Source organism: Rhinoderma darwinii, chromosome 4, assembly GCF_050947455.1.
Source record: "Rhinoderma darwinii isolate aRhiDar2 chromosome 4, aRhiDar2.hap1, whole genome shotgun sequence".
NCBI classification, from domain to species: Eukaryota; Metazoa; Chordata; class Amphibia; order Anura; family Rhinodermatidae; genus Rhinoderma; species Rhinoderma darwinii.
Genome location: NC_134690.1, coordinates 388,970,547 through 388,995,878, shown reverse-complemented (window position 1 = coordinate 388,995,878; position 25,332 = coordinate 388,970,547). Strand labels below are relative to the sequence as shown.

General features: G+C 42.7%; 1 protein-coding gene and 1 long non-coding RNA gene across 2 annotated transcripts in view; one reads left to right on the top strand and one right to left on the bottom strand.

Moving 5' to 3' along the window:
• The first annotated feature begins 4,208 nt into the window (after positions 1 to 4,208).
• Positions 4,209 to 18,688, top strand: BATF3 (basic leucine zipper ATF-like transcription factor 3). Its single transcript, XM_075863299.1, has 3 exons — positions 4,209 to 4,875; positions 12,122 to 12,226; positions 17,611 to 18,688. The coding sequence occupies exons 1-3, from the start codon at positions 4,789 to 4,791 to the stop codon at positions 17,797 to 17,799; spliced, it is 381 nt and encodes a 126-aa protein (XP_075719414.1). The 5' UTR covers positions 4,209 to 4,788; the 3' UTR covers positions 17,800 to 18,688.
• LOC142760242 (uncharacterized) overlaps positions 4,920 to 25,332 on the bottom strand; it is an 87,888-nt gene continuing 67,475 nt past the window's right edge. The window contains exons 3-4 of the long non-coding RNA XR_012883274.1: positions 7,907 to 8,120; positions 4,920 to 5,157 (exon numbers count right to left, since the gene is read on the bottom strand). This is a non-coding gene — a long non-coding RNA (uncharacterized LOC142760242). The remainder of the gene's footprint in view (positions 5,158 to 7,906; positions 8,121 to 25,332) is intronic.

The window sequence follows — 25,332 nt, the reverse complement described above, 5'->3', positions numbered from 1 at the left end:
GGGAAACAAGGCCAGCTTTTCTGTCAGACAGTTTGGATAAATAAGGCTCAATTAAAGTGTAAAAGTGTTAAAGGCGTCTAAAATGTAAGCAATGGGACCCTCACTAATCACGAGAACGGGGGTCCTTTGTCCCCTGTTTGAATAAAGCGCTCTTCCGCTCCATTCAATTCTAGGGGGCTACAGGAGAGAGCTGTACTTGGATATCTCCATCAGTCCCATACAGTTGAATAGAGCAGCAGCGCTCATGTCTGACTGTTGTTCTGTTGAAACTGGGAACACAGGCCCCCCACTCTCGTGATTGGTGATTCGATACTTATCACCTATGCTGCGGATATGCTGCGGATAGATGACAAGTGTAATTTGTCGTAAAACACCTTTAGGCTGGGTTCACACGTGGCGGAATTTCACTTAAATTCCGCTGCGGACACTCCGCAGCGTTAATTCGCAGCGGAGCCGTTTGTCCATTGACTTTCACTTTAATTTAGCAGTGTTCATTTAGACGATGCGTAAAATTCCGCTGCGGAGCATAGGCTGCGGAGCGGAATTTGGTGTCCGCAGCATGCTCTGTCTGTTGCGGAGCAGTGGCGGACTCATGGCGGAATTTCTCCATTGACTTCAATGGAGATTCTAATTTCCGCAATGAAGTCCGCAGCTGTCATGCACATGTTATGTGTGCTGCGGATCCGTCTTGCTTTTTTAACTTGACATTTCTTCATTCTGGCTGGACCTATGTATTTCTAGGTCTACAGCCAGACTGAGGAAGTCAATGGGGCTCCCGTAATGACGGGAGCGTTGCTAGGAGACGTCAGTAAATAGTCACTGTCCAGGGTGCTGAAAGAGTTAAGCGATCGGCAGTAACTGTTTCTGCACCCGGGACAGTGACTACCGATCCCAATATACATGTATCTGTAAAAAAAAATGAAGTTCGTACTTACCGAGAACTCCCTGCTTCTGTCTCCAGTCCGGCCTCCCAGGATGACGTTTCAGTCTAAGTGACGGCTGCAGCCAATCACAGGCCAAGCACAGGCTGCAGCAGTCACATGGACTGGCGCGTCATCCAGGGAGGTCGGGCTGGATGCCGAAAGAGGGACGCGTCACCAAGACAACGGCCGGTAAGTATGAAATTCGTTTACTTTCACTAGGGGAAGTGCTGTCCCTTCTCTCTATCCTGCACTGATACAGAGAAGGGAAGCACTTTTCCCGCAGTCCGCAGCAGCTAGTCCGCATCAATTTTCTGCACATTTTGTGCAGATCCGCAGCAGAATCTGCAACGCAGATTCTGTGCGGCATTGATGCGGACAGTTGCGGAGGAAATCTGCCACGTGTGGTCATGCCCTTAAAGCGGATTTCCCACAATCATAAATTATCACCTATCCACATCATGTCATTTTCTGATTCCTGGCTGCCCCACCACTGGGACCCCCACCGATCATGAGAACGATCGAGCAGTAAGGACATTGAATGGAGCGGTGGTCGAACGTGTGACCTGCCGCTCCATTCGAAGTCTATGGGAATAATGGAAACAGCAGAGCGCTGTTTCCGCCAGTCCTATAGACTTTGTATGGAGCGGCAGGGCACATGCTCGACCACCGCTCCATTCAAGCTCCTCCTCACTTTGGTCGAGGAGGAGGAGGAGCAGTAAGGAGGAAGGGTGGATTTGAGGCCCCTCTTCTCACGATCAGTGAGGGTCCCAGCGACAAGGCCCCAAGCGATCAGAAAATGAAGACCTATCCTTTAAGTTACACTTACCTAATAATGTTACACAAACAGCAATTCTACACGGGATAATGTAACCCCTACGGTAAATAAAGTATATAAGAATATTACAATTACAATATTCCTTATAATGCGCACCTCAGCTGCTGCAGAACCTCTTTTTGAAGATTGAATAGTACATTCTATCCACTATTTACTGACTTCTATGAAACGCCTGTTTATGAAAAAATAATAAACACTTCTTAAGAGAGGGAGCACTACATGTCAGTCAGTCAGTCAGGCATTGGTTGGCGCATGAAAATGAACTTCCTACAAAAACTACAGACTGCTTCTATAGGAAGAGATAAGTAGTTCAATGTGGCGACGCTTATCTCTTAATCATCAGTGATGTTTATGCAAATATTTGCAGATGAGTCAATGGAAATTTCCATTCCTATATTACATGTATATATTAACATGAACAAATCTATATACAGATGTAGCCATATTTATCTTGACTTTTAACGCATTAAACACAATGGCAAGAAACTATAACCTGACTTTTCAATGGCTTTTGTCGTGTGATATCACATTGCAGCAAGTTATCAGAATCAATTTAATACCTGCTACATCTGTACAAAATCGGGACCTTTGGAGGCGCATGATTCCCCTCTTTACCTGGTATCTCTAATGTTGTGGGGGCACAAAGCGGTTGACTTGGATACTACGTCCAACTTACACCTTTGATTTTTTTTTAAATTCTTTATTTAATAAAAATATCAGTCAGTAGTTTTTATTAAAAATTATTTTACGTTTTTGAGATACAGCTGCTTTGTATCCTGTATACAGAACAGCTGTATCTATTGCTGAATCCTGAACCTGTCAGGTCCGCGGGACTGACGGGTTCAGTGTCAGCGGGTCCTGCGTGTCTCTGACACGCAGTATCAAGCTGTTAGGGCAAAGCCACACGTGGCGGAATTCCTCTTGAATTCCGCAGCGGACACTCCGCAGCGTTAATCCGCAGCGGAGCCGTTTCTCCATTGACTTCCACTTTTATTTAGCAGTGTTCGTTTAGACGATGCGTAAAATTCCGCTGCGGAGCATAGGCTGCGGAGCGGAATTTGGTGTCCGCAGCATGCTAGGGCTGTTGCGGAGTTGTGGCGGACTGGTTGCGGACTCATGGCGGAATTTCTCCATTGACTTCAATGGAGATTCTAAATTCCGCAATGAAGTCTGCAGCTGTTATGTGTGCTGCGGATGCGTCTTGCTTTTTTGACATGACATTTCTTCATTCTGGCTGGACCTATGTATTTCTAGGTCTACAGCCAGACTGAGGAAGTCAATGGGGCTCCCGTAATGACGGGAGCGTTGCTAGGAGACGTCAGTAAATAGTCACTGTCCAGGGTGCTGAAAGAGTTAAGCGATCGGCAGTAACTGTTTCTGCCCCCTGGACAGTGACTACCGATCCCAATATACATGTATCTGTAAAAAAACATATAAGTTCATACTTACCGAGAACTCCCTGCTTCTGTCTCCAGTCCGGCTTCCCAGGATGACGTTTCAGTCTAAGTGATGGCTGCAGCCAATCACAGGCTGCAGCGGTCACATGGACTGCCGCGTCATCCAGGGAGGTCGGGCTGGATGCCGAAAGAGGGACGCGTCACCAAGACAACGGCCGGTAAGTATGAAATTCGTTTACTTTCACTAGGGAAAGTGCTGTCCCTTCTCTCTATCCTGCACTGATAGAGAGAAGGGAAGCACTTTTACCGCAGTCCGCAGCAGCTAGTCCGCATCAATTTACTGCACATTTTGGGCAGATCCGCCGCAGAATCTGCAACGCAGATTCTGTGCGGCATTGATGCGGACAGTTGCGGAGGAAATCCGCCACGTGGGGGCATGCCCTAACTGATCACATCTACGTTCATAACTTAGATGTGATAGATTACAGGTGGATCCTGCTCGTCAGAGACACACAGGACCCGCTGACACTGAACCCGTCAGGTCCACAGGACTGACGGATTCAGGTCTTAGGGAACGATACAGCTGTTCTGTATACAGAATAAGTGTATGTTCACATGCCCTATTTACGAACGTGGCTGTCAAAAGACGGCGCGTAAAAAGATGCCCGCCTCAAAGAAGTGCATGTCACTTCTTGGGACGTAATTGGAGCCGTTTTTCATTGACTCCATTGAAAAACAGCTCCAATGACGTCCGTAATGGACGCCGCGAAAAACGCGTGCACTTGTCAAAACGTCTGAAATTCAGGAGCTGTTTTCGCCTGAAAACAGCTCCGTAATTTCAGACGTATTTGGCGTTGCCGTGTGAACATTCCCTTAGATATAAAATATGCTGTCAACTTTCTGCCCATTTACACCAAGATAACACAGAGTAACATGTAGACAGCTACGACCTGTTATCAGTACGAGACATGCGCTGGGTGTCACCGCATACTTGGAATTTCTGTATAATTTTGTGTTTTTTTTCAATTCATAGAACACAAATGAAGTGACTAATTCTCAGGTTAGTGCAGAGGGCTGAGCACCGTTCTCTCAGTTCCCTGTCACTCACATTTGTGGTTTCCTCTATGTTTCAAAGGGTTTCCACGTGACTTACTTGAAATGAGCCATAGTCTTCATTCCAAGAAGAAGAAGAAGCAGCCGCACTAATAAAGCACGGATCTCTCATGACAGCCCCACACTCTGCGTTACCTGGCGCCCTGCCCGTAGCCCCAAGAGTTGGGAGTGTTGGGGTGTCGTTACTGCTCCCATTGTGCTTCCAGGACTTACTCTTTCTGGGACTTTTTCTTTACAATTTCTACTCCAAAACTAGTTGAGTTTATTATAGATTGAGCTAAACTTGGGGAAGTCCTTATCTGGCAGGGTTCAGGCTGGATTATAGCAATGGCCTATGTAACATTTGTCTCTGATTGAGGACCCTGGTCTTATATTGGCGGTGGTCTTTGGTCTTCTTTGAAGTCGTATCTCATCATCAACTTTTTGTGGGTACCACCTCTGTCTCCTCCCACCCATGGTCTACTGGTCCTGAAGTCGTCTCGTGTCCTTGTTGAATTCTGAGCTTCTCAATCTAGACAGGATGTCACAGCCGTCACCTTCAACCAGCAGTTCTTACCCCAGGAGTGCACACAACACGTCTGGATCAGAGGCAGACGTCCTATCTCAGGTATATCATTATGTAACTAATTTTATTATATTATATTACTGGGATATTATATCTGAATGCTATTCTTTTGTATTGTTATATATTATGGTATAGTTTATATATCCTAATATATATATATATATATATATATATATATATATATGTGTTTGTCTGAAACGTTGGTGCTCTCGCAGAGATTCAGGGGTTCGGGATGGAGCCTACGAGATGCCTGGCATGGTGCCCTTCTCCTTGGCATATCCTGGTAGTGTCATGCTCCTCCTCCTCCTCTGCCCTGTGCTCTTCCTGGGGATGCACAATAGCATAGGACTTTAGTTTTGCACATTTATAGTTACAATGTTCTCATTACTTTTCATTTTTATTATATCTCTCTCTGATATATAATAGACAAAGTTAGCCAGCACCTAAGAAAGTGAAATGGATGGGCATTTGCTAATTCACTGTCACTGCAAAAGCAAACACAAAAATGCAGCAGCACCCTGCGGGCACTAATATTTATGCAAACATTTTATATTTTTATTGTTTTAAAAGGTAACTAAACGTTTGACAAACTTCTGACGTGTCATAGTGACATGTCAGAAGTTTTGATTGGTGGGGGTCCGAGCATTGAGACCCCCACCTATCGCTAAAACGAAGCGGCAGAAGTGCTCGTATGAGTGCTGAGCGGCTTCGTTTCTGTTCAGCTTTTTCTGGAAATCAATGTATTGGAGTACGGACTCAATAGAAAGTCCATGGGCGCGTACTCCGCTACATCGGCTTTCCGGAAAAAGCCGAACAGAAACTAAGCGGCTCAGCGCTCACACGAGCACTTCGGCCGCTTTGTTTTTGCGATTGGTGGGGGTCTCAGTGCTCGGACCCCCACCAATCAAAACTTCTGACATGTCACTATAACATGTCAAAAGTTTGTTGAATGTTTAGTTACCCTTTAAATATCATTACTGCTATATTCACTACACTTATAATATATGTGGGGTTCTTAGCCTACATTTTGATCATAACGTTTTAGTCTATTTCAAACAAATGTAAAATATTAAATGTTTGCAAATATCTTGGCGCCTGAAAAAAAAAAACCCATAAAGAACACAATGAAGGTTGCACTTTTTAGACTAATGTTGCTTGGATAAAATGTGGAAACACATTATATTACCTAATGAGATTAAAATTAGGCATCGAAAAGATAGTAATGTAACAACACGGTGCTTCGCGAGGCAGATCACATGTTTATGGAACAGTCCAGCAGTAAATAATGGACCAAAAAGCAAATCCAAAGAACTTGCAATTCCACTTATGACCACCAGGGGGTGATACCTTCTATGGTTTTTGTTGTCTTTGGAGGTTAAACTAGGACAGGATAGTTGTCTGGTTTTTAAGGAATTCTGAGTTAGTAGATAAAGTCCCATGTTCAGGACCCTCATCTATTAGCCAGAGCATCTCCTGGTCTGGAGGACCCAGCATGTTCATCCATTATACAGACAGCCTATTTATTTCAATGGAGACTGGTGGTGGCGCTGCACGGGAATTGAACACTTGCTGCACAGTTGCTCACAGATTATCATTGATCGCTGGGTGGAGTGGAACAACCTGTGATCAGTAGACAACCATTTTAATATGATTTTATAACTTTCTAATCAGAATTTAATTGATCAAAGCAGTACAGTGATCTATATCATTTTACGACTATCACTCTCATCATGCCTCACATAGTTAATATGCCCCTAAATCAGGGAGGCGCTAGATGAAGTGAACCAAGTGATGCCCAGTCCATTTAAAAAAAAATCAAAATAGTATACACAATAATTAATATTGACTATATTTCTCAAGACGGGTCAGCACATACCCATTATGCCACCTTACAGATTCACCACTCCCCATATCAGTGTTTTCCTAACTATTTGGGAACCCCTGAACAACTTTTCTATGCCCCGGTTATACTTTCACCAAATTGTGACTATGCCCCATAGTAAATATGTGCACAGAAACCGTGTGCATATCAAATATGTGCCCCATTATTAGATATACTAGACAAGTAATACTTATATATGTCTACTATATATAGGGATTGCACCTGGATATTACCTGTGTCCATATAACAATGCTGCCCACATAATTATTGCCTCAATATAGCAATGTCCCTAAGTCGTGCCCATAAAAACTATGTCCAAGCAAACTTGTACCATCCCACCTGTATGTCCATATCTATGGCGCTCCCATAGTTGTTGTGCCCATATAGAAATCGTACCCCATACTAACCATATACTCTCATTGTAGTTGTGACTATATAATAACTAGTTATGCCAGAGGGGTAACTTAATGCTCCTAAAAATTTTACCTAGACCACTTAACCAGTGTATGCCACTTGTAGTACTGGTATCCACTGATGTAGCAGAAGAGCTGTCGGGCCTCCCCTGGCACCAGGGTATGGCAACCTCTGCTCCTCCTATAGTTACACCACTAGTTATGCCCCTATAGTAATTAAACCCATAGCAGGAATGTCTGAATAACATTGAGGTCCATGCCTTCAATATAGGGGTGTGGAGGCATCAGCTAGGAAGGAAGGGTTAATGGTCTGGGTGGGCGGCGGAAAGGCAGCGCGACATGGAGGACTCAATGTGGGTTACGCTGGTTGATAATGACCCCTATGTAATCCAGAAAACATGTGACCCAACAGCATTGAAAAAAGGCACCAATTTTTGGGCAGTTCTGAAGAGGTAATAAGTACACATCATTATTACTGGGCATAAGACTTGTCTCTGCATGGAAAAGAAAGTTAGGAGAGGTCTTCTTTAAAGGAGTTGTCCGAGATTTGAGAAAAGGGTCTTCCTATTTTTTCTACAAAAACAGCGCCACTCCTGTCCATGGTCTGTGTTGGGTATTGCAGCTCTTCAAGTTATTGCGATTGAGCTACAATATCAAACAAAGACACTTTTTTTTGTACACATTTTGTACAAACCCTATAAAGTTATAATAAGAAAAGAAAAACTTCAGGAGAAGAGAGATAAGAATCATTTCATAGAATTCTTCAGAAGCCACCCACCTCTGCTTCTTATAAATAACAGCCTTATCTCTTTACTATTTTCCATGTGCGCACTTATTTCTATGAATGATCTCAGTATCAAAGATGAAATCTGTCTAACAGGTGCTGGGGACCGTCCCATCCACACCACAAACTGTTGTCATTCAGCTCGGCCTCTAGAGGACGGTGTATTTGCCGCCTGATCTCACAGATCTGTTGCTTTTACGTTTTCTTCCTATGAAAAAAGGAATATGTTTCTCTGTAATTAGATACTGAATTTCCAAGTAAATAAAAAAAGGGGAAAAAAAACATCAAAAATACAAATAACTATGAAACAAAAAGGGAATGTCCGCCCTTGAACATCATTTTTTTTTTAATATTAATGGGTCCAAAGTTCTGTGCTTATTAATTTCTTAATATATTTTTCTATTGGTCGGTGCTCCATTTTTCTGGTACAGAGCTCCAAATGCCCTCATAGACAAAGTGAAATGATAACATTCTGGTTGCCTGCAGCCACCACTAGAGGGAGCATGGGAGCTTACTGCATTCTGATTATACATTGAACTCAATACAGTAAGCTCCTACGCTCCCCCTAGTGGGGACGTCAGGCAGGCAAGCTTTTTATGATTATACTCTATGGGGGAATTTATGAAACTTTCTACGCAATTTTTTTGATACTTTTGTTTGTGGTGTTTCTATAAATAGCTGGCATGGTGATTTGCCACTTGCTGACTAATTCTAGGCACACGCGTCTATCCTCATCCTGGATATTTGCATGCTGCACGAAAGAGAGACTTCATGATATGTCCTGAGTCAGTAAAAAGGAATGTGTCCTATGTATAAATGACAAAACTGCGGCACAGAAAGCAAACCTATACCACTGACTATTGTAATGTCTTTATGGAAAGGATGAGAATTTTGCCCCGTTGACCCAAGATGGGCCATTTTAAGGTGTACAGACCAGGACTTACACCCTGTTGACAGAGATATCATTGGTCTACTTCACATGATAGCAGCTTCCAGGAAGAAAGTCATCTAGATTTGGATGAAACCCCAACTCCCCCCTTTGAAACTTATTATTTTTAATAAAAAATTGACGGGGTCCAGGCCACCAAAAAAATTCAGTCCATCTTAGAAGTTTCTAAACTATGAGAATTCTTCCTCACCCTACTCTCTATGCCTGTTCATTCTTCCCAGTGTGGGAGGTTCAGCAGAAGATGGCAGGCTTGTTGTGTCAGGCAGACTTCGGGCCGCTGCCACCCCTCCCTTGAAGCAAGGTGTTGTCTGTGTAGGCCTAGTAGGCCGTAACATGGTTGCTACATCTGCGTAGTTCGGGCCTATCGCCCCTTTTGTAGACGTGGTGGCTGGCTACTAACTAAGAAGGCCCCTATAGACCTATTATATGATAGATGGCTATTTTAAGTCGTTTTTTTGTGTGGCTTGACACAGCAAGCGCACTCTTCACTTTTGCCCATAACGAACATCTCCTTTACGTTCCTCCTCTAACCGCCTAGCTAGCTCTCTATATAGTGAGGACTATCTCCCCAATCACCGCTTTCTCCCGGGACCCTGCTGCAGCTACAGGCCCTTGCACAGATACAGCTTCGCCCGGTTCTCACCGGTCCTCCTATGACTCCTCAGTTCCAGCTCTCTCTCTTTCCTCAGACTCAGTGCTTCTTTAGTCCGGCCCAACGCAGAAGCACAAATGGCAGTAGACTGCACTATTCCATACAACAGCATCCCACAGATAAAAAAAATAATTTGCCGCATTTTTTTAACGAGGGAGCCCATGGTTGACAAATACCACTCTTTGGAATACGTCACAGGCATCCATTAAACATATACGACATAAGCTTTTCATGAAGTATATGTTAAACAGATTACATTATAGCCCATGGGTGACAGATGAAAATGACGGATACAAGGCCTAGTTCACACAGAGTTTTTTGCAGGTGGAAAAATCTGCCTGCACTCTCTTAGTGGCGTTTTTTGCAGCTTTTTTGTGGCATATTTCGGCCGCAGCCATTGAGCGCCGCGGACAAAAAATGCAGCGAAAACCCGCTTTCTCTGCCTCCCATTGATGTCAATGGGAGGTCAGAGAAGGAAATGCTTGAAGAAAGAGCATGACGCTTCTTTTTCCCGCGAGCAGTTTTTTTCTCACGGGAAAACATCGCCTCTGCCTACCATTGAAACAAATGGGAGACGTTTTCGGCCGTTTGTTGGTGCGGTTTCCGCATCAAAAACAGCGCCAATAAACCCGGTGTGAACATACCCTATTAGAGGCATCCGTCACCCAAGAGCTATGATGGTATCTGTTTAATGGACACATCATGAAAAGGTTCATGAGAGTTCATGATGTATGCGTTTAGCGTAATGTATGCGTTTACAGGTCACGAATGCCACTGTTAGGCATACATCAGCCCACGTTTAACGTATACATTGGGAGTATATGTTAAACGTAGGCCAAAACCGTGATGTGAATGGGGCCTAATGGGCTGTTAACCCTTGAGCATTAATGCCCAAATGGTTGGTCCAGCCCTGGTTTTACTAGTAGTGGGGGTTTCTTTACTTGGGACACCCTCATTTAGAAATCTTAGGCCTTATTCACACGAACGTGTTCTACGTCCGTGATACGCGCGTGATTTTCACGCTCGTCGCACGGACCTATGTTAGTGAATGGGGCCGTTCAGACTGTCAGTGAATTTCACGCAGCGTATGTGATTCTTGCAACAGTAGTAAAATCAATGAATGAAAACAGAAAAGCACCACGTGTAAACATAAAAACAGAGTGTCATAATGATGCCGGCTGCGCGAAAATCACGCAGCCGCGCACCATATGCTGATGACACACGGACCTTTTGCGCACGCAAATCGCAGCGTTTATATCTAGCGTTTAAGACAATTATATCGTTATGTTTTGTGCTGAGCGTGAGACCTGTAAAAAGGTTTCTGTTCCTTCAAGAAACAGAATTTCGGAAGCTAAGAAATAATTAAGTAAAATGCAAGTTCCCCAAAAGATAAAAAAACGCAACTGATTATTCTTATTCTTACCATTGAATAACATGTGACTATTACATGATATAAAGTATAAACCGTAAAAGACAGTCAATTTCACATGATAGTTGTCATTAGATACAGCGGTCGCTCACTTATGTTTTCTCATTTCTTTGAGAAAGGACCAATCCAAATAGTAAATTTTCCTGATACAAAAGTAATGATAGGGTCACATTAGCTGTTTTTTTTTGTGGAATCCGTGACCCACTGATCTTAAAAGGGTTTTATAGGATTGTGTGTGTTCAGTCCCGGTGAGAAGAAGTCGCTTCTAGTGCGCTGATTCGTATTGGCTAGGCTACGCAATAGCAAGAATCACTCAGCCGCTTGTGTACAAGAGGATTAGGGCGGTGCGACTGAGCTACTGAGCATGTGTGACCACCAGCACTGGACACATTAGATAGACGTTCTGTGAGGGAATCAAATGAACACCAGGGGGCACTATGACAAATATGTAATAGCAATATCTTGAGGAGGATTAAAAATGGTTCCAATTGAAAAATTGTCCTAGTGGGACAACTCCTTTTTGGGTTTTCCGATGCTTAAAAATAAAGGTCTATGAGGGCAAGATCTAAAAAGAATAAACTTTTTAGTATATACCTATTGCAGAAATTCCAAACAATTCCTATACCCTTGCAGAAATGAATTGCTCCGGTAAGTATATTTAGCAGTTTGTTATTTTTGGATTTTGGGTCTATTATATTTAGGGGTCAGAAAACACCTTTAGGCCCTGTTCTCAGAGTTTTTTTGCATGCTTTTTGACGCAGAAACTGCGCCAAAAAACGTCTGAAAACGCTTCCCATTGAAATAGGAAAAAGAAGCGTCATGCCCTTTCCTCAGGCGTTTCTGTCTTTGACCTCCCATTGACATCAATGGGAGGCAGAGAAAGCAGTTTTCACTGCGTTTTTTTGCGCTCAATGGCTGAGGCCAAAAAACGCAGCGAAAAAACGCCGCAAAGAGAGTGCCTCAAAATTCCTGGAGGAATGTGAACAGGTCCTCCGTGTGAACAGGGCCTTAAAATGCAAAATCAAGCTCCAAATTCACCTAGCCATAACTTCTGTCACCTGATACATTCTCACATCCCAAATCTCCAACCATCATCACAAAATGGACTATTTCATGAAAATACCTGAGAAAGGGGATTATATGTGGATGTATATAATAAAAATCCACCTTTCTTTACAGGGATCAGATAAATGTGACAGAAAAGTACGAAGAAGGGAAAAAAACAGAGTGGCCGCCCAGAGAAGCCGCAAAAAACAGACACAGAAAGCTGACAAGCTACATGAGGTAAAGGCGATTTCTTCAGTATTTAGATATTGGGCTCATTATGAATCGCACGGAACTAAAACTTGTAGAATAGAATTAGACATAAAAAGAGTCTTCCAGCTTTAAAGGGGTTGTCCACTAACAGACAACTGATGACCTAGCCACTGGATAGGTTATCAGTATATCATCGGTGCGGGTCCGACACCCGGACCCCACACCGATCAGCTGCTCCAGTGGCCTGCGGGCACTGGATGTTATTGCACAGTATGCAATGTACAGAGCCAGAAGCAGTTGGCTCCGCACATTGAATAGCGGCCGTACTGCAGAAATGCAGCTCCGCCGCTATTCCATGACCGGAGCCAACTGCTTACGGCATGGGCGTCCGGTGCCTGGAGGCAGCTGGAGCAGCTGATTGGTGCAGGGTCCGGGTGTCGGACCCACACCGATGATAATGATGACCTATCCGGTGGATAGGTCATCAGTTGTCCGGTAGTGGACAACCCCTTTAAGTATTAGGGCAATTAACTAGTGGGTGCCGCTGCCACAAAAAGTGCCATCCAGTAGCTAGAATAAACAGTGTTACATATGCTAATGTAGCTTCCCTCCCCTTATTGAGCTCTCCTGGTGTGTTATCAGAACCAAGTGGGTGCACATCACTCCCTGCTAGAAAATTTTATTTTCTAAGGTTACCACGATCAGTATTTCTTACAGTAGGACAGTGGCTATCTCAATCAGAACTGCTGTGCCCGACGACCCTTTACCTGCCAAGGACATATCTCATACGTCCTGGCAGGAAAGGACTTCAGTAGCCATTACTTTTTTAATACGTTCTTCATACAAATTCACCTAGCTCAGGCTAGATCGCGGCTACAACTGTGATCTTTGTCTGGTTTTACAGCCAAGAATCATGAATGATCTAGCCCGAGCCAGAGCAGGCTAAAGTGGGAGCTGCATAGATTTACAACTCCCACTTCAGCCAATGTAAAAGAGCAGGTGGGGGCAGTGCGGGATGTGCTGATAGCGTGCCGGGAGAAGAGGAGGATCTGTGATCCTCCCCCTGTCCTTGTGTGACTTTAGATGACCCTGGGGCAGGGAATTACAAAATCTTGTTCATGTTATCATCCCCTTATTTGCTCTCTGATTGTCAAACATAAAGGTTTTGGTTTTTCTTTTCAAGAAAAGGAGTGAGAAGATGAGCAGCAGCTCATCTAATCACTCCTCTGCGCCTATTTAGGTCGATTTTTTGACTCCACAACACGGACGTTTACCAGCGTCCACATTGTCACATCAAATAAGTCACACCAAATACTCGCACATAAACATCAATAAAGCGTAAACATTTTACACTGTCCCTATCCTGTCCATACCCGATCATTAGGGTAAAATCCTCTGACCACTTCTCTAGTGATACCCATTACACACTACAGTCATAGCTATGACTAATTTTCGACTACTGACTGTCGCCATAAACTATTGTTTTCCTAATTCCCAAAAAATCGCTATTAGTTACCACATTAGATTTGGGATTTGCGATTATTGATTAGGGTTAGAGTTCATATAGGGGGGATGGAAATTGATATAACTATATAAACCCCAATTCAATTTGCACGCCTTTCTGCGTTTTTGGCTTTTTTTTAACACACACAACATGGAAATTAGACAGGTGTGGTATGTATAAACTCATCTTACAGTCCACATGTGCAATCGTTTTAGTCGCAAACTTTTTATGCAATTTTTGCACATAATCGCTGATGCATAGTTACATGAAGATGGTTGTGCACATACATTATTTGGTTGCATTTTTTTACGCTTCATGTTGTGCTTTCATAAAATAATTTTTGGTAGCATAGCAGCTGTTTGCGGTCTGCAGTATATATATATATTTATCACATTTGCAGAAGAAGTCCAAATATTGTATGGCCTCTGTTTCAGTGTTTTTGAGAGCACAAGTTCTTGTTGATGTAGAGGCTTAGGGTATAAATAAACTTTGCACACATTGAACTATTATTTTTACAATTTTTTTATGTAAATCTCTGCTTGGATGCAAGTTTCTCATGCAAATGTTAGAAGTATTGCATTTTCTATTTAAATTTGTATTTGGGACAAAGTTACATGAAGGTGGTCATGGCTGTTAACGCAACTGCAATCGTCAGGTTGTCTGCTTCTTCGCAATATATATTTTCAATGTGCGTAATCCGTTTTTTTAAAATAAATTATTACTGTTTTTTAATTTTCATCTTAAAATTTCTTCAGTTCTGCTGATTTTGCGAAGATGTTTTGATGTTGACATAGAAACAAGTGTCATGTTTGAACTCTGCACACTTTTATTTTTACGTGTTGTGTGTAACAATTTTTTGCTTGGGTCAGATTTTTATCCACAAACATACATTTTTAGGATTTTTTTTTTACGAAAAATGACATTTTGACGCAAAGTTGCATGAAGACGCCGGTGTGTATAAAGGACTGAGTGACATCATGACAATGTGGCAGGTGTCGACGTTCAGAATATAAATATTTATGAGGGTTTAGTATGAACTTTTCATTTTTATAATTCAGCTTTTATTTGTACACATCAAAAGAGTAAAAATTGTTCCAGCTACCAGAGATGCAAAATGTCCAGAAACCCCTGGCAGCGAAGGGTTAAATCTAAAAAAAAAAAAAATCCGCTAGACGCTGAATAAACAGCCAAGAAGGCTCACAGAAGGGAAGTGAGCCGCCACATAAGCTCAATTGCACTTGTGGGTGCTTATAATGTGCGCTAGTTCCGTTTTTGGTGACAGGATCCCTTTAAATAGTTGGGGTCTGCACCCTGCATATTGGCAGCCTTGGTGCCGGCACTCAGTCTTGGCTGCCATGTAATGAAACTTCTGTACCCCCTGTATCAGAGTGACCAAGTGACCCAGCTCCGCAGATGCCCATTACTAGACTGGGAGATGTTGGTCAAATTACTGGAGTCGGTTGCACTAAGTTTTTTACTTCTCCAAAAGAATATGTGTAAATATGAACTACTGGGTGGGAAGTGAATGTGAAAGTAAAAGAGAAATCTTAAAAAATTTGATATTTGTGCCAAGCATTGACACAAGGAAAACTCCAGCCTTCTTATATTCCTTATTATAGCTGGTGGGTGCTGCCCAGTTACCATAGAAGGACTGGTAGGGGTAATGGTGGCAACGGTCCTACTCTTGGTTTTGCATATACTGACCGGCACTCGGAGAGAGTTTCTGCGTGTGGGGGGGGGGGGGCAGGGGGGGCAGGGGGTTCCTGTTGTGAAAAAAACATCTAAAGAAGTTGTGAAGTCTTATGTATATAAAGTTGCACTTTTTTTGGACACTTTGTGTTTTAATGCCTTATTATTTTTAAGATCTCTGCTTGCTGCCAGTGAGTGGAAATGTTCAGTGGCTGCCTGTCCTGTAGTAAAGGTCTAGTTTTAGTAAAGATCTGCTTACCTGAGTCTGAGGGTCAGATGAAGGTCTGAGCTCAACACCAACAGTAAAGATGTTGTCTTGTTAACGTTGGGCAAACTTTTTAGAACTATTACATCAGATTGATTATTATTTTTTAGTGGGAAAACCAGACCAAACCCCTAAATTAATTTAGACACCAGACCCCTAATGTTAATTTACACCTCAGATCTAAACCGCTAAAATTAATCAGACACCAGATCAGACAAAAAAAAAGAAAAATATGTACTGACCGCTCCAATGTCCTCGTCACTTCCAGGCACCGCTGCTCACAATAGCCTGACGCCGACCAGCATTAGGACCTTGTGTGCTGGGGCCCCGGCGGTAGTTTCTGCTTCTGACAGGAGACTTTCCATCATAGATGCATTGGAAGAGACACTGCCGTCCTCCAAGGCATCTATGACGGCAGGTCTGCGGGGGCCGGACAGCTCGCGTCCTAAGCCTGGATTCGGACCGCGCTCTGTCAGTTGAGAACCACTGGCCTAGACCGATACATTGTAACCAGGGGGAGTTTGTAACGGCCTAAGTTGAAAAGTGAAATAATGGCCTTGATACCCTCAAATTTAAGATGATGGAAGTGCAGTAATGGATTGTATACCTGCTAGTTCTCACTACACCTCATGGATGGTGCACCCCTGAATGTAACACCATCAGCTGTATAAGCAGTACTTAGAATACAGGTCACGTAACCCCAAGATGACGCCGAATTTTCTTAATCATTTATTCCTTCACAACACTCATCTGCTGCAGAACTTCTTTTTGAAGAGAATAGGCGAGCTTACAGTCCATGAAACACCCTTATCCTTTTCATAAAGATGATCTGCAGCATCTGAGGTGTGTATTACAATGTTCTGCAGCATCTGAGGTGTGTATTATAATGTTCTGCAGCAGCTGAGGTGTATTATGATGTTCTGCAGCAGCTGAGGTGTGTATTATGATTTTCTGCAGCAGCTGAGATCTGTATTATGATGTTCTTCAGCATCTGAGGTGTATTATGATGTTCTGCAGCAGCTGAGGTGTGTATTATGATGTTCTGCAGCAGCTCAGATCTGTATTATGATGATCTGCAGCATCTGATGTGTGTATTATGATGTTCTGCAGCAGCTGAGGTTTGTCTAATGATGTTCTGCAGCAGCTGACGTGTGTATTATGATGTTCTGCAGCATCTGAGGTGTGTATTATGATGTTCTGCAGCAGCTGAGGTGTATTGTGATGTTCTGCAGCAGCTGAGGTGTGTATTATGTTTTTCTGCAGCAGGCATAGTAATGTATAACATACACTGCAGCTGCTGAATAACCTCTTCTTAAAGAAAGAGTGAGAATTACATGTCAAAGAATCAGTGGTTGACACCAGAGACGCTTTTTATTTGTAGAAAATGGGGCCCTGGGCAGCAAGTAAAGTTGGCACCTCCGCTTGTCCTTTTTCTCATAATTTTAGCCCACATAATACCACCGCATAGAGCCCAAATAATAAGCAGCATCCACATAATATTCCCTTAGAGCCCACATAATACTGCAATTCAATTCCCAAATAATACCAACATACACCGCTAAACAATACTGGGTAGTTTGAGTTTGCTCCTTGGGTTCCCATCTTTGAAAACCCCCTAGTAAAGTCGGCCCTGTGGAATTGGTTAACACAGGAGAAGGAACTGCCTACAACAGCGATCTGTGACAGACTGATTTTGCAGAAAGATGAGCAGCGTCAAGGTTGCACCGCTTATCTCGGTCACTGTAAAAAAAAATATATTGATGTGTATTATATGAAGATTTACTGGTGATAAGTGGTATGTGAGGATATATGGAGATGTACATGCAATATATTGACTATATGGTGGTATCAGTGGATGTATGGAGGTTATACTGCCTATAGGATGGTGGTATACATGTAAACATTTATCGTTTATTTCATAATATAATGTATATTTTTTTTTCTATTTAACAGGAATATGAATGTCTGGAGCAAGAAAACTCTGCACTGAAAAAGGAGATTGGGAAACTCACTGATGAACTCAAACATTTAAGTCAGGTTTTGAAGGACCATGAACAGATATGTCAATTTCTCCACTGCCCGGTGAACTTTGTGACCGTGCCCAGGCTGACAGATGCTGCCGCTGGCTGCTTACCCCGATGACTCCCTGTCCACGCTCCAAGACTCGGCTATTTCTTTCATGGAAATATTCCTTGAACTAGATCTTATTTTATGGATTTACCACTGGGATTAGAAATAATCTGTCAATCTTTCTGGACGTCATGTGAAGATGTCCATGATTTAGCGGAACATGTCCTGAGGACAAAGTCAATGACTGCGACTGCCTTAATTTATGACTTTCTACTTATCGCTACTGTCATAAGGGAACATACTGAAAAAGTTATTGATATAACAAAACTTAAAGTGAATGTCCAACTTTAATCCTCATGTCGTTTTTAGGTCCATAATTCTGTGCTGATTAATTTCGTAATATATCTTAATAGCAGTCGGAGTTCTGGTTTTCTGATACAGAGCTCCAAATCCCCTGCATAGACATAGAGTTAAATGATAAACACCTGGCAGCCTGCAGCCACCACGAGGGGGTGTTTGTTGAATACTATTTTATTATTGAGTTCAATGTATAAGCAGTATGCAGTAGGCTCATAAGCTCCCCCTAGTGGGGGTTGCAGGAAGACAGAGTTTGGTCCATGCAGGGGATATAGAGCTCTGTATCAGATACAGAGCTCCAATGGCTATAAAGATATAAGAAATTATACTCTGTGAATTGGCAGACTTTCCTATAATGTGTATGGACAGCTTAATTGATATGTATATTGCAAATGCTCCAATGCATCAAAAATATAAAACGAAGCCATTTTGCAAATCCTCTCGATTGAAACAAATCTTTATGTTTTGTGTATGCAGCTCCTATACAGATCTATGTGTCTCCATATTTACAGATTTGGGTAATCTAATCCTACGGATCTTTCATTTTTTTATTTTAGATGCATTGGCGTAAGAAAGAAAAAATAAAATGTTTGCAAAAGTATACACACCCTATAAGAAATGTTATTTAAAGAGCAGAAGGGCAACAATGGGGGTTTAATATGGCCTTTGTTGAATTAAGATGTGAATTGAAATGTACCACACACTCGATGAAGCATCACGTTGACTCCTGTTCTATGTGGAGTAATAAGGTCCACAGATGGGTTGTGCCTGGATGCCATATTCTTGGAGCCTCTTCTCAGGTTATCGTATCATATGTCTAGGTGTATAAGTCTGTTCTCTTGGAGTAGATAAATAATGCTCATAAAAGAGCGCAAGATACGTTCCATTTCCCAATGTGTTGCGACAGCCCCTAGGGGCCCCTTACACGACCCGACACACGGAGATTTGCTGCATAAACGATACGGTCAACAAGTGTTTGTTCTTTCATCAGCTGGTCGTTGTGTTTAGACAGGAAAATGATCGGGAACTAATGTTCTGTGAACGCTCGTTTGCCCGATAATTGGCCCATGTAAAAGGGCCTTAAGACTGATCCATTCACAGAATACAGGCTGCTGTAAATGGTGCCTGCCAGGCAAAGTTATGATATTTAACATGTCTACAGCCAAAGGAAGAAATTCAGACTACACTGTATAAGGCCCCATGCACACCACCATAATTTTCATCCGTGATTACGGAATCCATAATTTTGGATGAAATTGCAGACCCATGTATATTTACAGATGTGTGTCCAGGCCGTAGAAATGGTCCGCAAAATATAGAACATGTCCTATTCTTGTCCGCAATTGCGCCACGGATTCACCCATAGAAGTCTAGGGGCGCTTCCGCAATTGTGAACGGCTACGGCTGTGTATCCGTAGCCATCGGATCTATATTTGCGGCAGTTAAAACCCTTACGGTTGTGTGCATGGGGTTTTGCTTATATTGCAGTTTATCAGAAAACATAAGGTGCCCCCCTTTAAATAAGTTTGCTGGATAGATACCATCTTTTGTATAAGAAAGGGGATGTATGAGAGTAGAACATACCGTATATGACAAACATTGTAAAGTTCATAGTAAGAGAACAGCCACTGAAGGAAAACATATTGACTTATTCTGCTCTGAATATTGATATGTTGCCCCAATTTTTATGGTGCTGAACAGCAGAACGCACTCCTCTTAGGTCCTGTTATGCCACAGTCCTATGTTAGGAGATCACTGTCTGTATGAAAACAATGCAAAAATTGTGATAGACACACTCAAATTTGTTCTTTTCACTGGTCTGATGTCCACTGCAGGGTCAGGACTATGTGGTGCAGAGGTGCTGGTACCTAGGAGGGCCCAAAGGCCCTTCTGCCACAAAAGGGGACACTAGTGCTATAAATGGCACATACATGGGCGTAACTACCAGGGTACCAGGTATAGCGGGTGCTATGGGACCCTGCAACAATGTGCGTACTCAGAGGTGAGGTGCAGTTAGTGTTTGATGAATGAAGAGCGCTACAGGCGACAGTGTAAAATGTAATTAAAATTGTTGAAAGACTAAAATAATTAGGAAAAGACATAGCAGAAAAAATATTCATAAGTGTCTCGTGTCCAGAACCCACTCGCTGCTGAAGGTAGTTGTGGTGGAGTGGGGTCCATTCCATGTTTTGCCATGGTAACTTGTAACCCCACCCTATTAGGGGTCCCGTTACAGAATTAGCATCAGGGCCCAGGGGTTACAATTTACTCCTCTCATCCACTGTCTATGTTCCTTGGCCCTAAAAAGTAACTTCTTCTAACTTCTATACTATATTTCTTTGCAGCAATCCTACCATATAGGCTTCATTCACGTGGTCTCCTCTGAACCAAGGTATCATAACTATAGACCATGCTTCTGAGATGGAGTTCTTGGAGAGAGGGGGCCAAGCACTGGTTGGTCCCATCTACTTTGCTACTGGGTGGTGAGAACCTGTGTAGGACTCCTCACTTGCATTATTAGCAAACAAGGAGGTGTGGAATTGGACCATGGGGGCAAAAAAAAGCTGTCCTACTGTCCTGGGTGGCAACACTGGGGATCATAATGAGCCCATATTTATCTTTGTTATGGGGCCCCTGTCTTCTACATATATCACTGCTCTGAACAGTTGATAGTGAAATGTGTTAATATTGTAAGAATAGCTGAACTTAGCAAAGGTTTAGTGTATGGGCTCATGTACACAGCCTTATTAGAAGTTTTTGGGAAAGACTTTCCGGATCTTCGAGGAGGGGATCCCGTCCTTGGCACTAAATATCCAGCCGTATGCACAGAGCCTAATGGACAAATATAAGGTTTTATAGCCTTTCTCTGTTTTACACTAATAGGAATGATGATTTTTCCATAGAATTCAGAGAAAATGAATTGCAGAACTTAAAATAAATGTTGACATTTTTCTAAGGGACTGAGACTAAAAAAAAACAACACGTTCCATGGGATATTGATTTAATAAATTGTTATTATTTTGGGATTCTATTGCTATTATGTAATTAAATTTTATCTATGAAACTTGTTACTTTGTTGCACTGAATAAATATGTGAACCTCAATTATTTTACTTGTTTTTCAACATAATGTTTAAATTAAAATGACATTTTATATGGTAATGACTAATTTAATTAGCGTACAATTAACGGGATGTCTCACTACAGACATCGTGGGTATATCACTAGGACATGACAACAATGTACGATGGATCCAACCAATGTAATCCCGTCGATGACTAGAAAATAGTGGCAGCACCACTAGGAAGGTGGCGTACCGTTTCAGCTACTGTCAGCTCCGCTTCACTTTTTTTCAGAGACCACATGGTAGGCAATTAACTATAATGAGCCATGTGGCCTCAGGAAAAAGCAAGAAGAGTTAATAGGAGTAGCACAGCACTTTCCTAGCGCCACTACCGCTTCTAATTTTCCCTTCTGCTATGATGGTACATTGGGTATTTCTACCCCTGAGTTTACCTGACCGAAGGTTGTTGTGATGTCACAGCAGCTCACCTGACTGAAACTCATTGGTGATGTCATTGTGGCTTACACTTACAATGTAGGGCCCCTATGCAAGAACATTTGTATTTCCAACTGCTGATTTGGTGAAGGCCGTCAATGTGCCTGACAGTTCAGTAATAGATCTGCACTGGCCGTTTGGGTTATTTGACTAGCGGAATTAAATGTGCAACCAGTCAGATGAATCCCCTGAGAGCACCTCACTGACATGTAAGCTGTACCCACCGCTGATACGTCATCTATCACCATGCAGACATCTTCAAAGTGTCGTGCCATACAGGAGGAGAGAAGTGAGATGACAGCATCCATCAGTCTGAAGACGGATGTGGTCTTTGGCCACTGTTCCTCTCCTCCTGCATGACACAACCCCTTTCTGATGCCTGCAACCCGTGAGCGGCCCTAGCAATTTTAATGCATATTGCCATACAGAGGTGGGACTGTGCACAAAACAGAGCAGCGCCACAACAGTCAATCATTTATTTATTTTTTTTTTAAAGAAAACTGCGCCCCTTTCTGCCTGATATGAGTTGGTGACCTAGGCGTTCGCCTCTGCCCACCTACTGGTCGTCCTGGCCCATCTCATAGAAAGCTCTCCAGAAAATCCCTCACCACTGTACCAATCCACCAGTAATTGTGAGACATGGATAGGAAGGAGCGTAGCTCCTTACTTGTGATCTAATAGGTAGTAGAAAGCACTATTATTTGTTTATGGTAGCAGAGCCCCCCCCGTGTTTGCAGGGCCCCTGTACAACTGCACATATTTTATGTCCATCCCTGAAAGGACAAAAGTAAACAAGAGATAAACTTCCCCCTTTCGGGAAGGGCAGAGTCCTTTTTATATTCCGGAGTGATCTGGAGATTGGTCAGGGAAGATTAATATGTGTGCGCACTGGCTCTTTAAGGTCGTGACTGAGTGCGCGTGCACCCTGGAGTTCAGGACGTAGCTGACTATGGATTAAACCAATATTCAGAATGCTCTTTGGTAAAGGGGCAAAATGGAATATTACAGGAAATAATTGGAATTTTTTTTTTCCCACGTAGCAACCCATTCCCTTTGTGTCACATATCATTTATCTGCATTGCTCCACATGTATTTTCTGGTCTGATGGCTGATAGAATTTGTCTGTAATGACTGACTATAATTTTTCAACCGATGAAAATAATTTACAATTAACAATTTACGGTCCGATTGTCAATGTCATTACCTCCATGGCAATATACTATGTGCCATGAACTAAATCCCGTCAATGAGCCCAAAACTGTGACTAGATTCAATATTTTATACTATTGGTTGTCTGGTTTTCAAAACTAATTTTCAAATACCCGATTAGAGCATTCTTTCAATCGGGCCCTCGATCAATCAGTTGGATTGGAGAGTGGCTACATAGAGCGCCTGTCTCTGTACGACCTATTACATGGACAGAGCATTGATTTTAGTCTTTTATTAAAAACTTTTATATTTATTTGTGTGTTTGTGTTTTACTTTTTTTTATTTTTACACTTTTTCTTCCCTATGGGGGCTGCCATTTTTTACTCCATTTCTGTATGTGTCGATTAACGACACATACAGACATGGAATACGGCAGCTTACAGTCCCATAGTGAATGCGAAGGGGGCCCGTTCCATCCACTATGGTGTACGCCGCCTGTGTGGGAACGGCGCATGCGCCGCTCCCACACAGTCCAAGTTCAACTGAGCGTCGTCCGGCGCCATTTTCCTCTAGACAGGAAGTCGCGGCCGGACAGTAAGATTACTACTTCCGGTCGCGGCTTCCGGACTTGTGCACTTGGAGCAGCGGCAGCAGACGGAGCGGACGGACCGGAGGGAGCGGCGGCGGCAGGAGCAGGTAAGTGATTTCTATGTATGTTCGTGTTTCAGTGTGTGCTTACTAGTGTATGTAAACCTACTACACTGTGTGTTAGCTCAAAAAATGGCGACACACAGTGTAGGAGGTTTGACCGTTCAATCCCCTCGTTTCTCCCGGCACTAGCCAGGATAAAGGAGGGGGGATTCTCAGAGCTCACTAGAGCGAGGAATTTTTTTCCAATTTTGCAGCATAAAGCAATGTGGTTGCTTTACCACATGCAATGCTGCAATTTTGGGAATTGCTCCATCTAGTGACCAGTGCTGGGAAATATTATAAATTAGAATCTAATTTATAATATTTCCTGACTCGTGAAAAAAATAAAAACAATTAGAACAATGTTTAATCACCTACACACTAATTGTTTAACTAAAAAAATAAATATACATTTTTTGCTGGCAACACATTCCCTTTAAGGGACACCCTGTAATTCTTAATTTCTCCAGTGGCGGCACTGCAGAGAAATTGATCACTTGTGCTGGCTTCCCCTACAGATTATAGCTGATCGCTGGGGGTTTTAGCAGCAGGACAATCTGTGATTAGGTTATTTTCAGGAAACCTTTCTAACAAAAATGGATTATCAAAAGCAGAAAACCGCTTTAAAGAAGAAGGTAGCCACGGCTAGCAGTTCTTAGCCAATTCAATACTAAAAATGAACAAAGTAAGCATAGCTGTGATTTCTTTAAAAGGAACACAATACTAAAACATGGTGAATAAAAAAAATTAGACAGGAATTCTCCTCCCAGTATATTCCCCCCACCCATCCCCCCTACATGTCTAAGCCTCTTTTATAAAAGAATACAAATATATACTCTATAGACTTAGCTTTGTCTTTCTGACCAGCACCTGGACAGTCGGGCATCTTCTTAGGAGAAATCCTGAGAGTGAATTTGATGTTGGTGGAGCGTTATACATGTCACCAGCACATTTGCAGAGTCATTGTTCACTATGCTGGACTCCACGGCATGGAGGTCCTGCATAGTCACTTGTAAATTTCAGTGTCTGTTGCTAGGCAACAGACCAAACGTATTTGTGTGCTATGTAGCAAACACACTATATAAATATTATTAAGGCAATGTAAAATTCTCTGCTTTTTTTTCTTGCAGAGTTCCCCTTTAAGAATAAATATTCAGTCACTAAAGCAAAAATTGTATTACATTAAGAAGCAATAAATAATATTCATCAAAATGGTATACGTTGTATTAACATATGTTGAGGCCATAGTATTTTCCTAAAGCAGGTTGCGCACCGACACGCCCGTTCGTTCGCGCGCGCGGGCGCGCGCATGCGGTTGTTCGCGCGTGGGGGCGCGCCTGTGGTCCTTCGTGCGGGCGCTTGTGCGGTCGTGCGCGCCTGTGCGTTTGATGAGATGGGGGCCCACAGCTCACGACATTGTTTTGGTGAAAAGAACAGGCCCCATTGCAGGGGCCTGTTTTTTTCTACCAAAGGCAAGTCGCGGCAGTTGCCGGGCCCCCCTTTAAATTAAGTTTGGCCGGGCCCCCTACAGTAGTACCCCTAATACCCCCCTGATGGCGGCCCTGGTCCCAGAGGTCAAACCCCCACCGATCATAGTGATGGCATATCCTAGCGATAGGAATGACCCTTTAAAACAAAGTGACTGAATCTGTCTCAGTACATGAACTTTCAGGGAGTCCATCTATAACCTGACATTTCTGCGGATAAATCGCCTCAATTGTCGCCTGTCAATAAACCAGGTTCATATTTTTGCCTCCTCTATTTCCTGTTTTACATTGATCGTCGCGTCATCTCAGGGTCTTTTATGAAAAAGATTCACACTGAAAAGATTCTGCAGCTTTTTTTTAGCGA

Excerpts from the sequence above, each read along its gene's own strand:
- BATF3 (XM_075863299.1), top strand. The coding sequence starts at position 4,789 with ATGTCACAGCCGTCACCTTCAACCAGCAGTTCTTACCCCAGGAGTGCA. Across the intron at positions 4,876-12,121 it reads AGGCAGACGTCCTATCTCAG|GGATCAGATAAATGTGACAG; the intron begins GTATATCATTAT and ends CTTTCTTTACAG. Across the intron at positions 12,227-17,610 it reads AAGCTGACAAGCTACATGAG|GAATATGAATGTCTGGAGCA; the intron begins GTAAAGGCGATT and ends TCTATTTAACAG.